Below are 15113 nucleotides of genomic sequence, written 5' to 3'. Positions count from 1 at the left end.
TATATATATATATATATATATATATATATATATATATATATATATATATATATATATATACATATGCTTCAGCAAGTATATATACTCTTTTCATTCATATTTGCATTCACTAATCTGCCTTTCCTTACCTGTAATTTTGTAAAAATCTTATAAGTTTTCGTTCCACTTCAGAGGCACAGATATCCATGTGTGATTTTACATTAGTAACATATATTTATGTCAGAACAAATTCATTCCATATATATTATATATATATATATATATATATATATATATATATATATATATATATATATATATATATATATATATATATATAACATATCTGTTTATGCAGGTACAAAATGTTTAAGTTAAGATCAACAACTTTAACTCATTGTGGAATCAGGGGAATCACTGCAACGGTGCCTTTAATTTTTTCCCCGAACTTCCCCGTCCTGTCAGCCTCTCCTGCTCCTGCACACTAGCTCGCTCCTTTCCTTTCATTTCCCCCCAAAACGAACCCTAATATTCCTTGTGTAAAAAGGACGCGGAAAGTTCCCAAAGAGATGCAAAGTGCATTTGCTCTTGGCTTGCCCGACACCCAGGAAACAAAAGCATCTCCCGCGAGATAACACGAGGAGCAAAGTTCGGACAAGGCCACCTATTTCTTCCGAGTGTGCAGACAAAGAGACTCGATTCTCATTCTGAAGCGAAATGACGCTGTCCACGCCAGCTGTTGCAAACGAACTGGCGAAAGTTTACGCCAAGTGATTTGCGCATATTTAGTGGTCATTAACTTGGCGTTCTTTTCACGTGGGGAGGGATATTCCTATTACCTTGTGTTTTACTTCTCACACAATTCAGCAGGTACACAAATAAGTGCAGAAATAAGTCGGTAGAAAACATCTTTATATGTTTATGTATGTATGTATGTATGTATGTATGTATATATATATATATATATATATATATATATATATATATATATATATATATATATATATATATATATATGTGTATGTGTTCAATTATATATATATAATATATATATATATATATATATATATATATATATATATATATATATTATTATATGTAAATATATAAACACACACACATATATATATATATATATATATATATATATATATATATATATATATATATACATATATATGGTGTGTGTGTGTAAATTCTATCACAGACAATTCTTTGATGAGCTCACTGTGTGTTTTGTATTACTTTGAACCTAGCCTTTTCAACCGCTGACAGTACATGGCATTATCCATATTAAGGTAACATTCTGTGATAAGCTCCCCATGTGGACATGATCAGTTCCATGGCTTGATGAATCAGTGAAATATTTGGAAAAGGAAACCTTTCCTAGTTTGACAGATGTTTCAGCGATCCAGAGAGATTAAGTGGTGCAAGAAACTGACTTCCTGAGCCACGGCGACGACTGTCTTTTCATCTCGTTTTTTGTTTATGGCTGGAAAGGAGAAATGAAGCAATCAGGCGCTTGGTACTGTTGCTAAGAATTGAGATATTCTTGCCTTTAGGCCCATGGGCTTACAAGAATGAACAAAAAGTCTTTGAGGGGAGAGAGAGAGAGAGAGAGAGAGAGAGAGAGAGAGAGAGAGAGAGAGAGAGAGAGAGAGAGATTACTCTCCCTGAACTTTGAAGTAAGTTACCTTTTTCTTGTTTAGACACCAAGAATATATGGGCAACTTAGGGAAAGGAAAATTTGGGATTCATCTTAAAAAAAAAAACGATATGTCTACTTCTTGAAAAGTGAAAGGTTATAAGATTTTTGGAAATCAGGAGACTCTGGTGTTTAAGGCTTCTCAGTCAAAATAAACAGGCTCCAACTGTTTTAATTTAAGAATTTCTGATTCCCGTTCAATAAATATGTGAAAAGATGGTCTGATAGATGTTCCGATGCTGTCTGAGAAGAGAAGCTCTATAGCAGTGGTTCTCAACTAGAGGGGAAATCCCCCCTAGGGGAGAATTTCAGAGCTTTAGGGGGGGAATTGTGACCAAGGATGTTTAGTATTATATGCATATTATTTGGAATGCACCTTTTTGGGGCAGACAATTTTGGAAAGGGGGCGGTGGTTAGGGGTAGAATGATATTCTGACACATGGTGAAAGGGAGCATGGGCCAAAAAAGGTTGAGAACCACTGCTCTATACCATAGAGACAGAGAAATCACCTTAATGTGGAGATAAAGATGACCCTAAGAAGTTGATCACGATGGGTGAGATATAAACTTTTGTAACTAGGACAATGGCAGCCGAACACTTATTTTTAATAGCAGATTTAGTATTTAGAGTTAAATACCACTTCATAACAAGTAATTTTACCCCGAACACCAAGAATGGTGAAAAAACCTTATTGTATTGCTACGAAAATCTTCGATGAAAATTTCATAAAAGACTCTTTATGAAGCCATATGTTTATATATTACATTTTTCTTAGTTTATTTTCTTTCATTATAGCTTGTATCTCATGTTTTTCTTAATAACTGGTTGCTTGGGACTTTATAGATTAACAATAACTATATTCACTACTAACAGCCTATGTCATACTTTGGCAGGACACTCAATTGGTGGTAAGGTAAAAAGTAAAATGGCCAATTTTAGTCACTCTAGCGAGGTTGGAGATCCTATTCCATATATTTTCTTGACACTAAACTAATTTATATGCAGATAAATTTCACACCTGCTCGCATGGTCCCCGATGGGAGACCAGAGTTGCATTAATTCAGTGGGTTCATCCAAAGGTTATGCAGGAACGACGTGTGATTTAAAAAGGCTGCATTGTGGCAGGAATTTTCCTAGGGCCTCAGGCACCGAACCTGCTAGGGCCAGTGATGTCTGTGTCTGATTTATATATAGTATAGACTTCGAAATCCTCCAGTGGCAAAGGAGATGAAGGGATGACTAACATAATTTTTGGGGCCACGAGTAATGTAAGAGAACATATTTTGCAATTTGTGTAGCCAAAGGATCTTAGTGGCTTTTTCACCAATATGGCCTGAATTCTAATGAGAATGACAAACACGATGGTCTACACCTTCAGTTCCTTCAGGTTGTGTTTCGTTCTTGACCCAAGATAAACTTACCTGCACGTTCATTTCTAACGTCCAGTAAACATTGCGTTTACTTTTCATAGGGCGTAAACCTGTTTTGAGAGTGCTTCCATAGAAACCCTCTTCTCAGCAAGATCAGCAAGACCAACAGTAGTGCCTCTAATCCTTTGCTGGCTCTGATTTACAGAGCTTTCCCCGTGCTAGTTTTTGGCCTGGAGCTTTCCATGGCTCACTGCCATCAATATTAAAGGTTTAAAACAGTACCCCGGTTGCGTAACTTTTATTGGAATAAACTTTTTATTATTTTGTGAATATTTAATGTTACATATGGTAACGTTTCGACAGTCCCTCTGAATAACTCGAAAAATTAGTAACATCAGTAGTGAAAAATGGATTCCTTTCGAATTATTTCATCAAATTACATAAATCCCATTTTTGGTTCTATTCAGATTTTCATCTTGATCCTTAACGCACATGAACGAAGTAATTTTCACTGAAATATTGAAGGATCAGTAACTGATTTTTTCTTAATTTTAAGAGATGCATCATTTACTATAAAGAACTCGATTAAACCAATACAGCGATTTCATTCGGAATAAGGAAGAGGTTATTTGAAAAAGAAAAAGATAGTCAGCGAAAGGCGGGGTTAGAATAAGATAAATTAGATCAACTGTAAAAGAAAAGTTTGAGCAGAAAAAAGTGGAATTAAAAGTCATAATATATAAAAGATGATGGAAAATATTTTTGTTTATTTGCTGAAATGCCAAAGGTTTCGTGGAGTTTGAGTTGCATGGTCGTTATACCGGATTTTATTAAAGGAAGTTCGCTTGAATAAAATAAAATCTAATTTCCTAGAGATCAGATGACACATATCTATATAGTTAGTATCTATCTGTTTACCTGTCTAAACCTACTTGACCTGTGTTGTCTAGGTAAAAAAGGAATATGGAGCATGTTATGCGTGAAATATCAAATCCTGTCACGACTTACTCTAGGATGAAAACCATCGTATCAGTTTTGGAAATTCTTTACAATGAGGTCACTCTTCTTACTAATAAACAAGGCAGTGCGTTATAAGGGAAGCAAATCAGTAACACATTGTCGACTCTGTGTTCTTATTATATTTTTTCTAAAAAATAAAGCAATTCCCTAAGTTCAAAAGAACCTTGATGCTAACCTTGACATCGTTCAAACTAACATAGATACTTTCAAAACTTATTAGAATAATTTACAGTATGCTGAACATAAAGTGAAGCTAAAAAGAAATCTAATGAACATTATGCATGAAAACTGATTAACATTAGGTGAAGGTAAATACATTAAGTGAATTTGAACTCTGACTGAGATGAACTAAGCCTGACTGAGATGAGCTAAGCCTTACTCAGAAGACTTGTATTCCTGATGAAGTCGCTATGAGCTTGATAAAGCTCAAACAAAATAAAATTAATTTGAAGCACATATTCTGAAAGCCAGTAAGATAACATGCAGCCTGAAAATCATGACATAAATTTTGATTTGGGCAATACGAAGAGTTCGGTCAAATCATCTGAATTTCAGTGGCAAAATCTTCAAGAACTCCCAAGATTTGGGAAAACTGTATGAGAGTATCCAACGTGTTTAAGTATTTCAGTTAATTAATAAAAAAAAACAGTGAAGACATACCCTCGCCTCTTTCAAGGGTGCAAGATGGTTCTAATCATGATATAGCTTGACACCAAATGGCACTCAGTGGCTACAACAAAACTACGAGATCTCAATAATCCTTGTGGGTCGCACATTTTCACATAGCAATGTCAGGGAAAACGAGTCCACATTTTGTAATGATAACCTCGGACACTGGACTGTGCCTGACGGCAGCCTTAACGACATCCATCCCATCCACAACCTCAGCAAAGAGGCATTTAAAGGTACCGCCCACTTGCTGTCTGGAGCATATGCCGAACCCACTCTCGCCATTCCCGTAAATGACCCCCAAAACAGCGCCTTGGTGACTTTCTCCAATTGCTTCTCCGTCCCATTCTAGGCCGGTCATCAAGTCTTTGTTTGTGAGCATCCCATCACGGGGATTGATATACCATCCTCCAGAGAGGTATTCCCGAGGACGTCCTTTATTTTGCACTAAACGGAATGGGGATCCTACGTAGGACACCCCGAATGTTCCCATGCACATGGCAGCAAAAAGCTGAGCACGTCGTAGATAGTAAAATGGCTGAATAGTTACCTGACCAAGGTATTCGTTTCCAATACTTAGCTGGAGAAATACTTGTGAAGGCATCTGGAAAATAAGAAAAGCAAAAGAAAATTCTTTATTTCTTCTTCTAACAGCTTTACAAATACACAGTTCCTGTGCATGGAAATTCAATGGTGAAAGATTAATCTATAGATTTGTATGTCTTTTATCATTAACGTTATAATGTACTGAGGTATTTGTTTGGTACATAAACTGACAAGGATGAGCATGCCATTTACCTTAAACAGTAGGTCGCTATGAGATGCTTTTTCACTGAAAGCCGAGAGTTGAAGCTTACCGGCGTACCATCCCACGGACGCTCTTCGACCGTCTACGCCTTCAATGCTCCCACAAGATCCTATGGCTTGTTCCAGTTCAAAGGACAGAGTGACATCTCCTTCTGCGTGGCTTTCCTCTGAGGAACAAACATCACTGCTTGCGGCCTCTTCCACCATTTTCAAGCTATGCATTTTGGTCCGCAGATCAGACAGTGCTGCCAGCGTGGTAGCTCCGTCTATCTCAGGTAAAAGTTCTCCTATAATTCTCTTTGACATCAACAAGTAAGTTTGGCTTCGGTAGAACTCCTTGATTTCTAACATTGCCTTTCGCATAATGGCTTTATGACTGACCTCCATTTCTCCCTGCCAAGATTGTATATCTTCTTTCAGTAGAAGTTTCTCCTTTTCCAGGAAAACTTTCTTCTTAACGATTTCATGGTCTTGCGGATGGTTTCGGAAAAGGCACAGACCACATAGACTAGTCCGGCACGTTTGGCACCAGTAGGTTAGCTTGTCTCCGTGTGATTCGCACATCTGCTGTAAGGAAGGAAAACCTCGTGAGTGACCTCGATTGAAATGGGAACCTCAACATTACCATAGGAAGCGAAGTAAAGGAAATGTGCTTCGGAACCTATTGTAATTAAAACCTAGGCATGTGTTTGTCTAAAAACTAATATTGGTAACGATTTTTAGTTTAGTATAAATTTATGAACGGTTCTCAAAGTCAATAAGATGAGGAAGACTTTGTTATAAACTTCAAACAGTGAATGATGGATCGTCAAAAATAACATAAGTGACCTTCCATAACTTAAATAAAAAAAAAAATTGGCAATGAAACGCATGAAAAAACGTATTAAAGTTATACGACAAAAATCCATATCAATAAGACAATAATATGGTGATATTAATGTAAGACTAAACCCTATCATAATCAGAATGGATTTCAGTATAAGAATATTGTTTGCCATAACAATGGTCACTAAAAAGTTTTGGAGCACAGGAACCATTCCCATATTTCATCGTTAAGATTTTTAATTACCCTAGTATCTTAAATAATTGCTGTAAATTATTAATGTAATTATTACGTGAATCACAGGATACAGCACCGGTATGGTGATCAGTAAGAAAGTAGCCAGTTTTTGTTGCCTCTTACAACGAATCGAGAGGCAAGGATAAGGAGAAAGAGGAAAGTGGCTCGGTATTCGCAGTGACGATTACGTGAGTCATTGTAAGAAATAATTTTGAGCCTCGCAATAAAGAAGGGGAGAGAATTGTAGTTGACTAAGCTTTAAAAAAAGCAGAGTTTGTTAATTTTTTAATTAGAAGTTGATTACTGTCTGAGACTGCGAGGAAAGATATGAAACTCGGAAGGCAAAAATATATTTAACTTTCTTAAGTGCGAACGTAATCAGTTGGTGAAAATTTGGTTTTGATCGAACATGGTCATCATTATATAAAATTCTGAATTTTCCATTATTACAGATTTTTTATTTTAGGAAAATATACGAAAAACAAAAGAGCAAATCAAAATAAATTCATAGTAAAGGAAGAAGTGCAAAATGTTTCTTTAGTGTAGGCAGTGTCACAAACCAAATTCTTCCTTATAGTAGAAGAGAGTTCATCAACCCTGATCTACATTAATTAAGATTCCTCTCAAGAATCTATTCATCACATTCATCAGTGCTTATCAACCTCTGTATGGACGTGTGTGCGTCTTTGAATGTATGTTCATGAAGCATAGGAATGAAATTCGCTGAGCAGAGCAAGGCGGATGAAATGAAAGGAGAAGCATGATCTAAACATACCTCGATCACGACTTCGTCTGTGTTTGCGGCGAGAAGCTTGTAAATGACGGGCAATTTGCCCACAACAAGGTCTCCATGAACTCTCCTGCATGTCGGACAGCTGAAATTCGCTCTGTTCTTACTTATCATTCGGATCAGGCACTTCCTGCAGAAGGTATGGCCGCAAGGTAAAGCCAGTGGATCGTGTTCCCCGATGGAAAATCTCTCCGAACATACTTCGCATGTGGCAATATATTCCATCTCATGAAAACTGAAAAGAAACTTGCCTCTTTAGTTCTTGTTTATGAACTCCGGTCAAATTATAGTACATACAAGGATAGAGGTCAGTGTCTAAAGAGATTGTTTTTGCGAAGTGACTTAATTAATCATGATTATGCCGTGGGTGAATCTGTTTGCAATAGCCAAATTATCCATCTTGCTTGGCTTGTGCATGTATTTGAATATGTCGAATTTATTTGTCTTAAATGTGATCGTGTTAGACTTCTGTGTAAGTGGATTTTCAAACATACGTAGAGTGACCATTTATTTGAGATGTGAAAGGGGGACACCCGTATAAAATAACAAGTACGTAAATTTTATGCATAAGCATAATCCTAATACATACATACATACATACATATATATATAAATATGTATATATATATATATATATATATATATATATATATATATATATATATATATAGAGAGAGAGAGAGAGAGAGAGAGAGAGAGAGAGAGAGAGAGAGAGAGAGAGAGAGAGAGAGAGAGAGAGAGAGAGAGAGACTTGCAGCTGCTTGATCTTTTTCATCCTGACAAATGAGGTTTATTCTTTTAAAAAATTATGTATTTAGGTATATTTACAAACATTTGAATAAATAAGAGAATATGATCCAGTCAGCATTTATTCAGAGCAAGAGTTACTTTCAATAGTAAAATATATGCTTTGATAACATAAAAGAGAAACTATAGACATGATTCTATGAATAGTAAAACAAAACAAAATAATTTTTACATTAACCCTTACTCTTAAGTGTATTTCTGTCTCGTTTTTATTTTCATATCGAGTGAGGGTTGAGTATTAAGATAATCATAAAAGTCAGAGCAACTCGAGTCGAAATTGCATTTCACTATTAGTGCAGACCTCAATGTAGTTGCCTGCAACTGACTTTTCTCTGATGTCCAAGAGTTTTTCATTAGAAAGAATACTCTCTCTGCAGGAGCATTGGACCCAGGGAGACACCAGCAAAACTCAGCAAGCTTTGAAATGTTTGAAAAAGGAGTATTTTTATTACGAAAGAGAGAGAAAATCTCTACCCATTTCTTATCCATTTCCGAATCATTGTCTTTCTATTCCTGCATCTCTTCATTTGTCAAAAACTCCTTAACGTATGTAACCTCATCAAAAAGTTCACTGTCATCCTTTCCCTTCTAAACTTCGAAGCATCTTATTTATTATGATTGGGGTGAATAGCTCATTTTTTCTTTCTGACAGCTTCGTGTGCAAATCTTAAAATACAAGAAACTTCCATCATAGAAACTTTTTGGGACTCTATCTTCAATGTGCAATCATGTAATACTGTACTCTATGTACAAAAAAGCCACATTTCAGCAAATGGATCCCCAAAGAACTGTTCATGAAGGCTGGGACATTTGTCCTGTAACAAAAAATGTTTTCAAAAGTTTGAATAACTTCAGAACCCTCTCAATAGCTGGTCTTAAAGCAAGCCACCTTTTCTTACTGTATCCTAAAAAATTTTGATAGTGTACATCAACATTTTCACAAATTTCTTTCAGTTGGTCTACTCTTACAGTACAAATGTAGAAAAATGAAAATATCTTCACTGTTATTACTTTTACATCTACAGATTGACAGTCCGATGCAGCTTTCGTACAGTCTAGATTTTATTGCATCCGGTAAAAAACTTTATTTTTGCCTCCCCTTGATGTTCCACCAAAATTGCGATTTCTGTTGTCAGCATACAAAGCCAACAGTTTAGAGGACAATTCATTAGAACTGAGAGTTTCTTTTATATAGTATGAAAGTATTCACTCGTTTCTCCACCTAGAGTTTTAACTTCCAAAATTTTTACCTTGACACCACGGCAGGGCAAAAAGTATCTAACCAATAAGGGGCACAATTTAATATTTCCATAATTAGAGCAGTCACAATATAAAGTCACACAATTTATCTCAGACAAATCCTCTTTTAAGGATTCTCGGGCGTCAGGCAGGAAAACATTGTTCAAAATTGCCTCCGTCTTGGTATGAGCGCTTGCAAACGAATTGTCAAAACACTTTTTAATTAGCTTGGAAGTGCAATCCATAGAACGGAATGAAAGGTTGTGTTGCATTGCACGATAAGCCCAAGTTCCTTCTGCTGCTGCCAAATTCTTTTCTTTTTCTCCAAATCCTTCCTTCTGCAGGAATGTGGTCATTGACTTGCTTGAACAGACGGAGGCATCAGCACGCTTATGCCTACTAGTCTTTAAATGACGTTCAGTATCATACTTTCAACCGTTTGTTACTGAAAAGTACATGCACTTTAACCACTGAACATCCCTTTCACTTTTTGCTTTATTTATGAAAGGTTATTCACTTTCTAATTCTTTATTGAAAGTACACTTCCTTTTGGGTGCCATGACGTCTTCCTCTTTTGAGTGCTGCTTGATTGCTGATTGACTACCAACACTTAGTAGCTGGACTTAGCCATACATGGACGAGTGCAAGGGAGGTTTACCAGTCATATCATTCGTGTATAAATGGTGCGTTTGTTTTCATTTTCTTTTATTTGTTTAAAGAAATTGGAGCACAATTCATACAGTCTACGACCTAGCTATACTGCAGCAAGAACCTTAGAGGTTTCGAGAAAAAATATCTTAACTCTTATCTTTGAACAATTTGCAGTTTATTATGATTTGCATATGCAATGGGGGACACATGACGGGCAAATTCCGTAAAGGGGGACATTACTACGTCCCCCGAAGGTAGTGATTTTTTGGGGGACAGAGATTCGAAATGGGGGACTGTCCCCCACAAAGGGGGACGTCTGGTCACCCTAAACATACGGGGGAAATTTTCATGAAAGGACGGAATTCAGGCAAAAAAAAATAATAATAATAATAAACAAATAAATAAATAAAAAGATTCGTACAGGTCGTCTGATAAAACTGGAATTCAACGTGCACGAAATAAGTACGAAACGGAGTCTGCGGCACTGATGCCGTCGCTTTCTGAACCTGCCACTAATAGAAATGTATTATTGTTATAAACATCAGAAAGATATAAGTGCGGAACAAATCATACACTTTTTTTATTCATGGCGGTTTAGGGAGTAACGCTGAGCCAAGAGATTGATAGAGCATGCATATTTCAAGCACAAAGTCAAAAGTTTACTATGTGGCTATACTTGTCTTAAGAAACAACAAAAAAATATCCAATACCCTACGTACATTTTGCTGGACCTTTAAGACTCCGTGCTCCTCTTTACGGTTTTATGTTCTACTATTGTGAGCTCTTTAATGACGAGTGAAAAGCAAAAGGAAAAAGACAAATTGGTTTACCTACCAACTGTAGGTAATAAAAAAAAGCATATCATTTGTCCATAAGTGATGAGCATTTTAAACTGTTGCCCTAAGTACATGCACCATACCAAGGGAACCTGAACATTTTAAACTCACTGAAAAAACTAAAGGTATACTTGTATGTAAAATTGTGTAAAGATTCAACGCAGACAGTCAGCCATCTTCATATATATATATAGTTACAATAATCACCAGAAGTCTCCGAATTCAGAACAAGTCAAAACCCACTTCATGGCAAAGTTCAACACCCGAATGTCAAATTCTCCAACACGGCTACGATGAAATGACAGAACATGCTTAATCAAGTGGCGGGGTCTCTTCCTCAAGGGCCCCTCTCGTTCAAACAATAAAGCCTAAGTTGGTTGAATATCCAAACCATCTAGATTATTATCAATGTGCCGAATAACATTTCCTCAACTTTAGTCAAGAGGGGCCTCAAAGTCAGGTAGCCGGTTCTCTTTCAGTTACATCCTCCGTAACATAAAATGTGTTAAGTCGTGATTCTTTACTCAACTCACATATTTAGAAAGACTCGCTAAGTTAACATCTTACAGGGTTTCAGCGACCCACTGTTATATACCAGATTTAAGCAAAGAAATTTAAGTCACTTTAATATGCCGCTTATGGACGGTGAAGTCTTTGTTAAGATTGTCCTAAATTTTACAATTTACACTTCGATTCGAGTACCATTCTTTGATAAAGAAATGCTTTTAGCGAAATGATGCTCGGGTTAGTCAACCATTTTTCGTTTTCTGTAAAAGAAAACTAATGTGCCGGCTTTGTCTGTCCGTCCGCACTTTATTCTGTCCGCACTTTTTCCGTCCACCCTCAGATCTTAAAAACTACTGAGGCTAGAGGGCTGTGGATTGGTATGTGAATCATCCACCCTCCAATCATCAAACATACCAAATTGAAGCCCATTAGCCTCAGTAGTTTTAATTTTATTTAAGGTTAAAGTTAGCCATAATCGTGCTTCTGGCAACGCAACAACACAGGCCACCACGGCCAGTTGAGAGTTTCATGGGCCGCGGCTCATGCAGCATTATACCGAGACCACCGAAAGATAGATCTATTTTCGGTGGCCTTGATTATACGCTGTAAAGAAAACTCGATTGCGCCGAAGAAACTTGGGCGCATTTCTTACTTGTTTGTTTCCGATTTTGCTTTGGCAGTCGGCAGAAGCTTTAGTTACTGAACGCTAGAATTTATGCAGATATGTTTTTCGGTGTTATCTCTTTTCCTCTCCCGTAAAAACACCATAAAATTTCTTTTGTAATTCAGACCTCTCTCTCCTCTCTCTCTCTCTCTCTCTCTCTCTCTCTTAGAGGTTTAATCTATTCAGTATATATATATATATATATATATATATATATATATATATATATATATATATATATATATATATATATATATATATATATATATATATATATATATATATATATATATATATATATATATATATATATATATATTCGAACAATTCATAATTGGCTAGCGAACAGTATTTCTTTTGATCGGAATATTTTCGTTAAGTGCGCTCTCTGTTTATTAACAAGGAATGCAGCGTTTAGAATTTTATCGAAGCCATTGTTGGAATCCATAAGTTCAGTCCTCGCATATTATTGTAAAGACTGTAAATGTTACATAATCTGTCCTTCCAGCTTCATACGTCGGCAGTTCAAACGCACTGTCCAGAATTCCTTAAAAAAAAGGATTTCGTCTTATTCTTTTTTCCTCTTCATTTCTCACACTGCTCGATGCAAACTCAGTACAGCACTGTTCTCTTTTTCGTTAAACTCCTATAAAACACGAAAAAATTGGTATCACCCTAATTATGGCAGTATTTTAAAGAAAGTCACAATGTACTAAGTTTCTGATTGTCAATCGTGATTTTTCTTTAACAATGATGTAGTCCTTACCTGTATCTCACGTGTTATAACCGATTAATATTCGAATTATCAACATGAAAACACCTGAGAACGACAGAAAAACTGTAACTGACGGAGTCGGAGACGAACTGTGGTTTCTTGTCAGAGGATGATAAGTAATCTAATCTCTAATCTCTGAGGTACTAAGCTGCTCTGTTTATTTACTGCGTCCGCAAGCTTTTTTTTATTCTCGTCTTCTTTATTTTGGTTTCATGGTGGATTCTCTTTGTCACTGATATGAAACTGTACATTAGTTGCTTAGATTTCCATGTTTTTGTTTTCATTTACTATTTATCTGTTTTAATTTGCGCTCCATATGGTTATGGATGGTCTACATAAATCTCATTGGCTAACCATCCATCAACTTTCAGTGTGGAAACCTCACGGTCAGTGCTTCCTAGTGAAGATTGTATTTTCACTAAAAAGTTATTAATTTTTTAAAATCAATAACTGACATAAAATAGGTGAGGAAATAAAAAAGCGTATAACTGCTTCCTCGCACACTGGCAGGTTGGCAGTGGGTAAAAGTTTAACAATCAAGTTGGCACATTCATCTCCATTAACTTCTTAGCACTGTGCGAGCACCGCTTTGGATGTTAGGACAGCATCAATAGAGAAAATCCGAGATGGCATACAATTTAAAAAATATATATATTTGGAACACTGATCCTCCTCGCTGATATGAGGACCAAATTTTCGTGTGTCTTCCAGTTCTTTTTCTTATTCAGGGATTTTATTGGCAATGTCAACAACACAGCAAGATAACTTACGGGTACGAACGCATGTCTTCCAACTTGGTAACACGTTGAATCCATGCCAGCTTATCTTCATTATCCTTTTTCTATAACGGCTATTCGTTTTGCGATGAATTTACGAAGAAAGATACTGCCTCATTTCCAAAGTCAACATATTTCATCAATTCCTCATAAGAATTCAAGATCACGATGTAATTTCACTGTAAATCTTTTAAAACTCAAAATGTGACAGACAGACAGACCCTAGGTGTAAAAAATATTTTTGCCTCCTTCCTGCTTTCCTTTTACATTTTTTGAGGGAGCCTTCCTCTCTTTTACCTTTGAACTTGGCTTAGCTCTCAGATCCAAGGGGCTATTGGTTAGCAGGAAATGGCTGTGGATTTAAAACTTCGCATGATTGGATACGTCAGGTATAATACCCTGGTTACACCGATGTTCTCCAACAAAGGAGGAGATCCGAGAACGAGATAGAAACAGCAGCATCTTCAGTTTTCGCGGAAAGTTAAAACAAAACTTTGCCAATAAGTAACGAAAATTCTCTAGAGTTTCCACAATGAACCCATTAACTGCCCTCTCTCTCTCTCTCTCTCTCTCTCTCTCTCTCTCTCTCTCTCTCTCTCTCTCTCTCTCTCTCTCTCTCAGCATGACTCAATAAGAATTTCAGTAGAGAAAAGAATAAGAATTATGAATTTCTGCAATATACATATATATAACAGTATGGCACTGTTTGGTGTATTAATCTTATCATTACTCTTACAGTATTACAAAAGGTATGTTAATGAAAATGAAGACGTCTATAAAATCTCAATATCAGTCATGATGAGACAATGCATATATCCCTTATATATATATATATTTATATATATATATATATATATATATATATATATATATATATATATATATATATATATACACACACACACACACACACACACACACACACATACATACACGTGAACAGTCCTTCATAATACCAGTAAGTGAAAATTACGAAACGTCGAGAATATATGTAAACAAGAGAAGTGATCTTAATTGCCCACCATCTTACGTGTTATATATATATATATATATATATATATATATATATATATATATATATATATATATATATATATATATATATACATACATACATATATATATATATATATATATAGATACACATACAACAAGCAAGGTGATGGGCAATTAAAATTCACTTCTCTTGTTTATATTTATTCTCGACGTTTCGTAATTTTCACTTAATGATATTAGAAGGGATCTTCCCCTAGAATAACAGAATCACAGTTTTTCTTATAATTTTCACTTAATTACAATACCAAGGGCTCTAGAAAAGATAATACAACGTACAATTACAGTAAAACTAAAATACAAAATTCTGACTCTCAAAACTATTTTACTATTCAAATCAAAATGCACTAAAATTCATACAATTAAACACTATTTATCGACCAGTCTTCCACTAGAATAAGAGG

General features: G+C 35.8%; 1 protein-coding gene across 2 annotated transcripts; it reads right to left on the bottom strand.

Annotated features, from left to right (window-relative positions):
* Positions 1-3338: 3338 nt before the first annotated feature.
* On the bottom strand, positions 3339-12988 carry LOC136854645 (uncharacterized). 2 transcript variants are annotated; one of them, XM_067131208.1, is made up of 4 exons: positions 12872-12988; positions 7387-7636; positions 5543-6118; positions 3339-5348 (listed from the first exon to the last, which is right to left on the bottom strand). In XM_067131208.1, exons 2-4 carry the CDS (start codon positions 7624-7626, stop codon positions 4854-4856), a joined length of 1311 nt encoding a protein of 436 aa, XP_066987309.1. In that variant the 5' UTR covers positions 7627-7636; positions 12872-12988; the 3' UTR covers positions 3339-4853. The 2 variants fall into 2 exon arrangements, with proteins under 2 accessions (XP_066987309.1, XP_066987310.1); XM_067131209.1 differs by having other exon boundaries at positions 5543-6115.
* Positions 12989-15113: the final 2125 nt, after the last annotated feature.

Source organism: Macrobrachium rosenbergii, chromosome 29 (assembly GCF_040412425.1).
Source record: "Macrobrachium rosenbergii isolate ZJJX-2024 chromosome 29, ASM4041242v1, whole genome shotgun sequence".
Classification (NCBI taxonomy): Eukaryota; Metazoa; Arthropoda; class Malacostraca; order Decapoda; family Palaemonidae; genus Macrobrachium; species Macrobrachium rosenbergii.
This window is presented reverse-complemented; position numbering and strand designations above follow the sequence as displayed.

What these genes read in the sequence shown, in the direction of transcription:
- LOC136854645 (XM_067131208.1), bottom strand. Translation starts at nt 7,626, where the DNA reads ATGGAATATATTGCCACATGCGAAGTATGTTCGGAGAGATTTTCCATC. An exon ending in CAGACGAAGTCGTGATCGAG is followed by an intron (nt 6,119 to 7,386) that starts GTATGTTTAGAT and finishes CCTTCCTTACAG; the next exon opens with CAGATGTGCGAATCACACGG. An exon ending in ATAGCGACCTACTGTTTAAG is followed by an intron (nt 5,349 to 5,542) that starts GTAAATGGCATG and finishes CTTATTTTCCAG; the next exon opens with ATGCCTTCACAAGTATTTCT.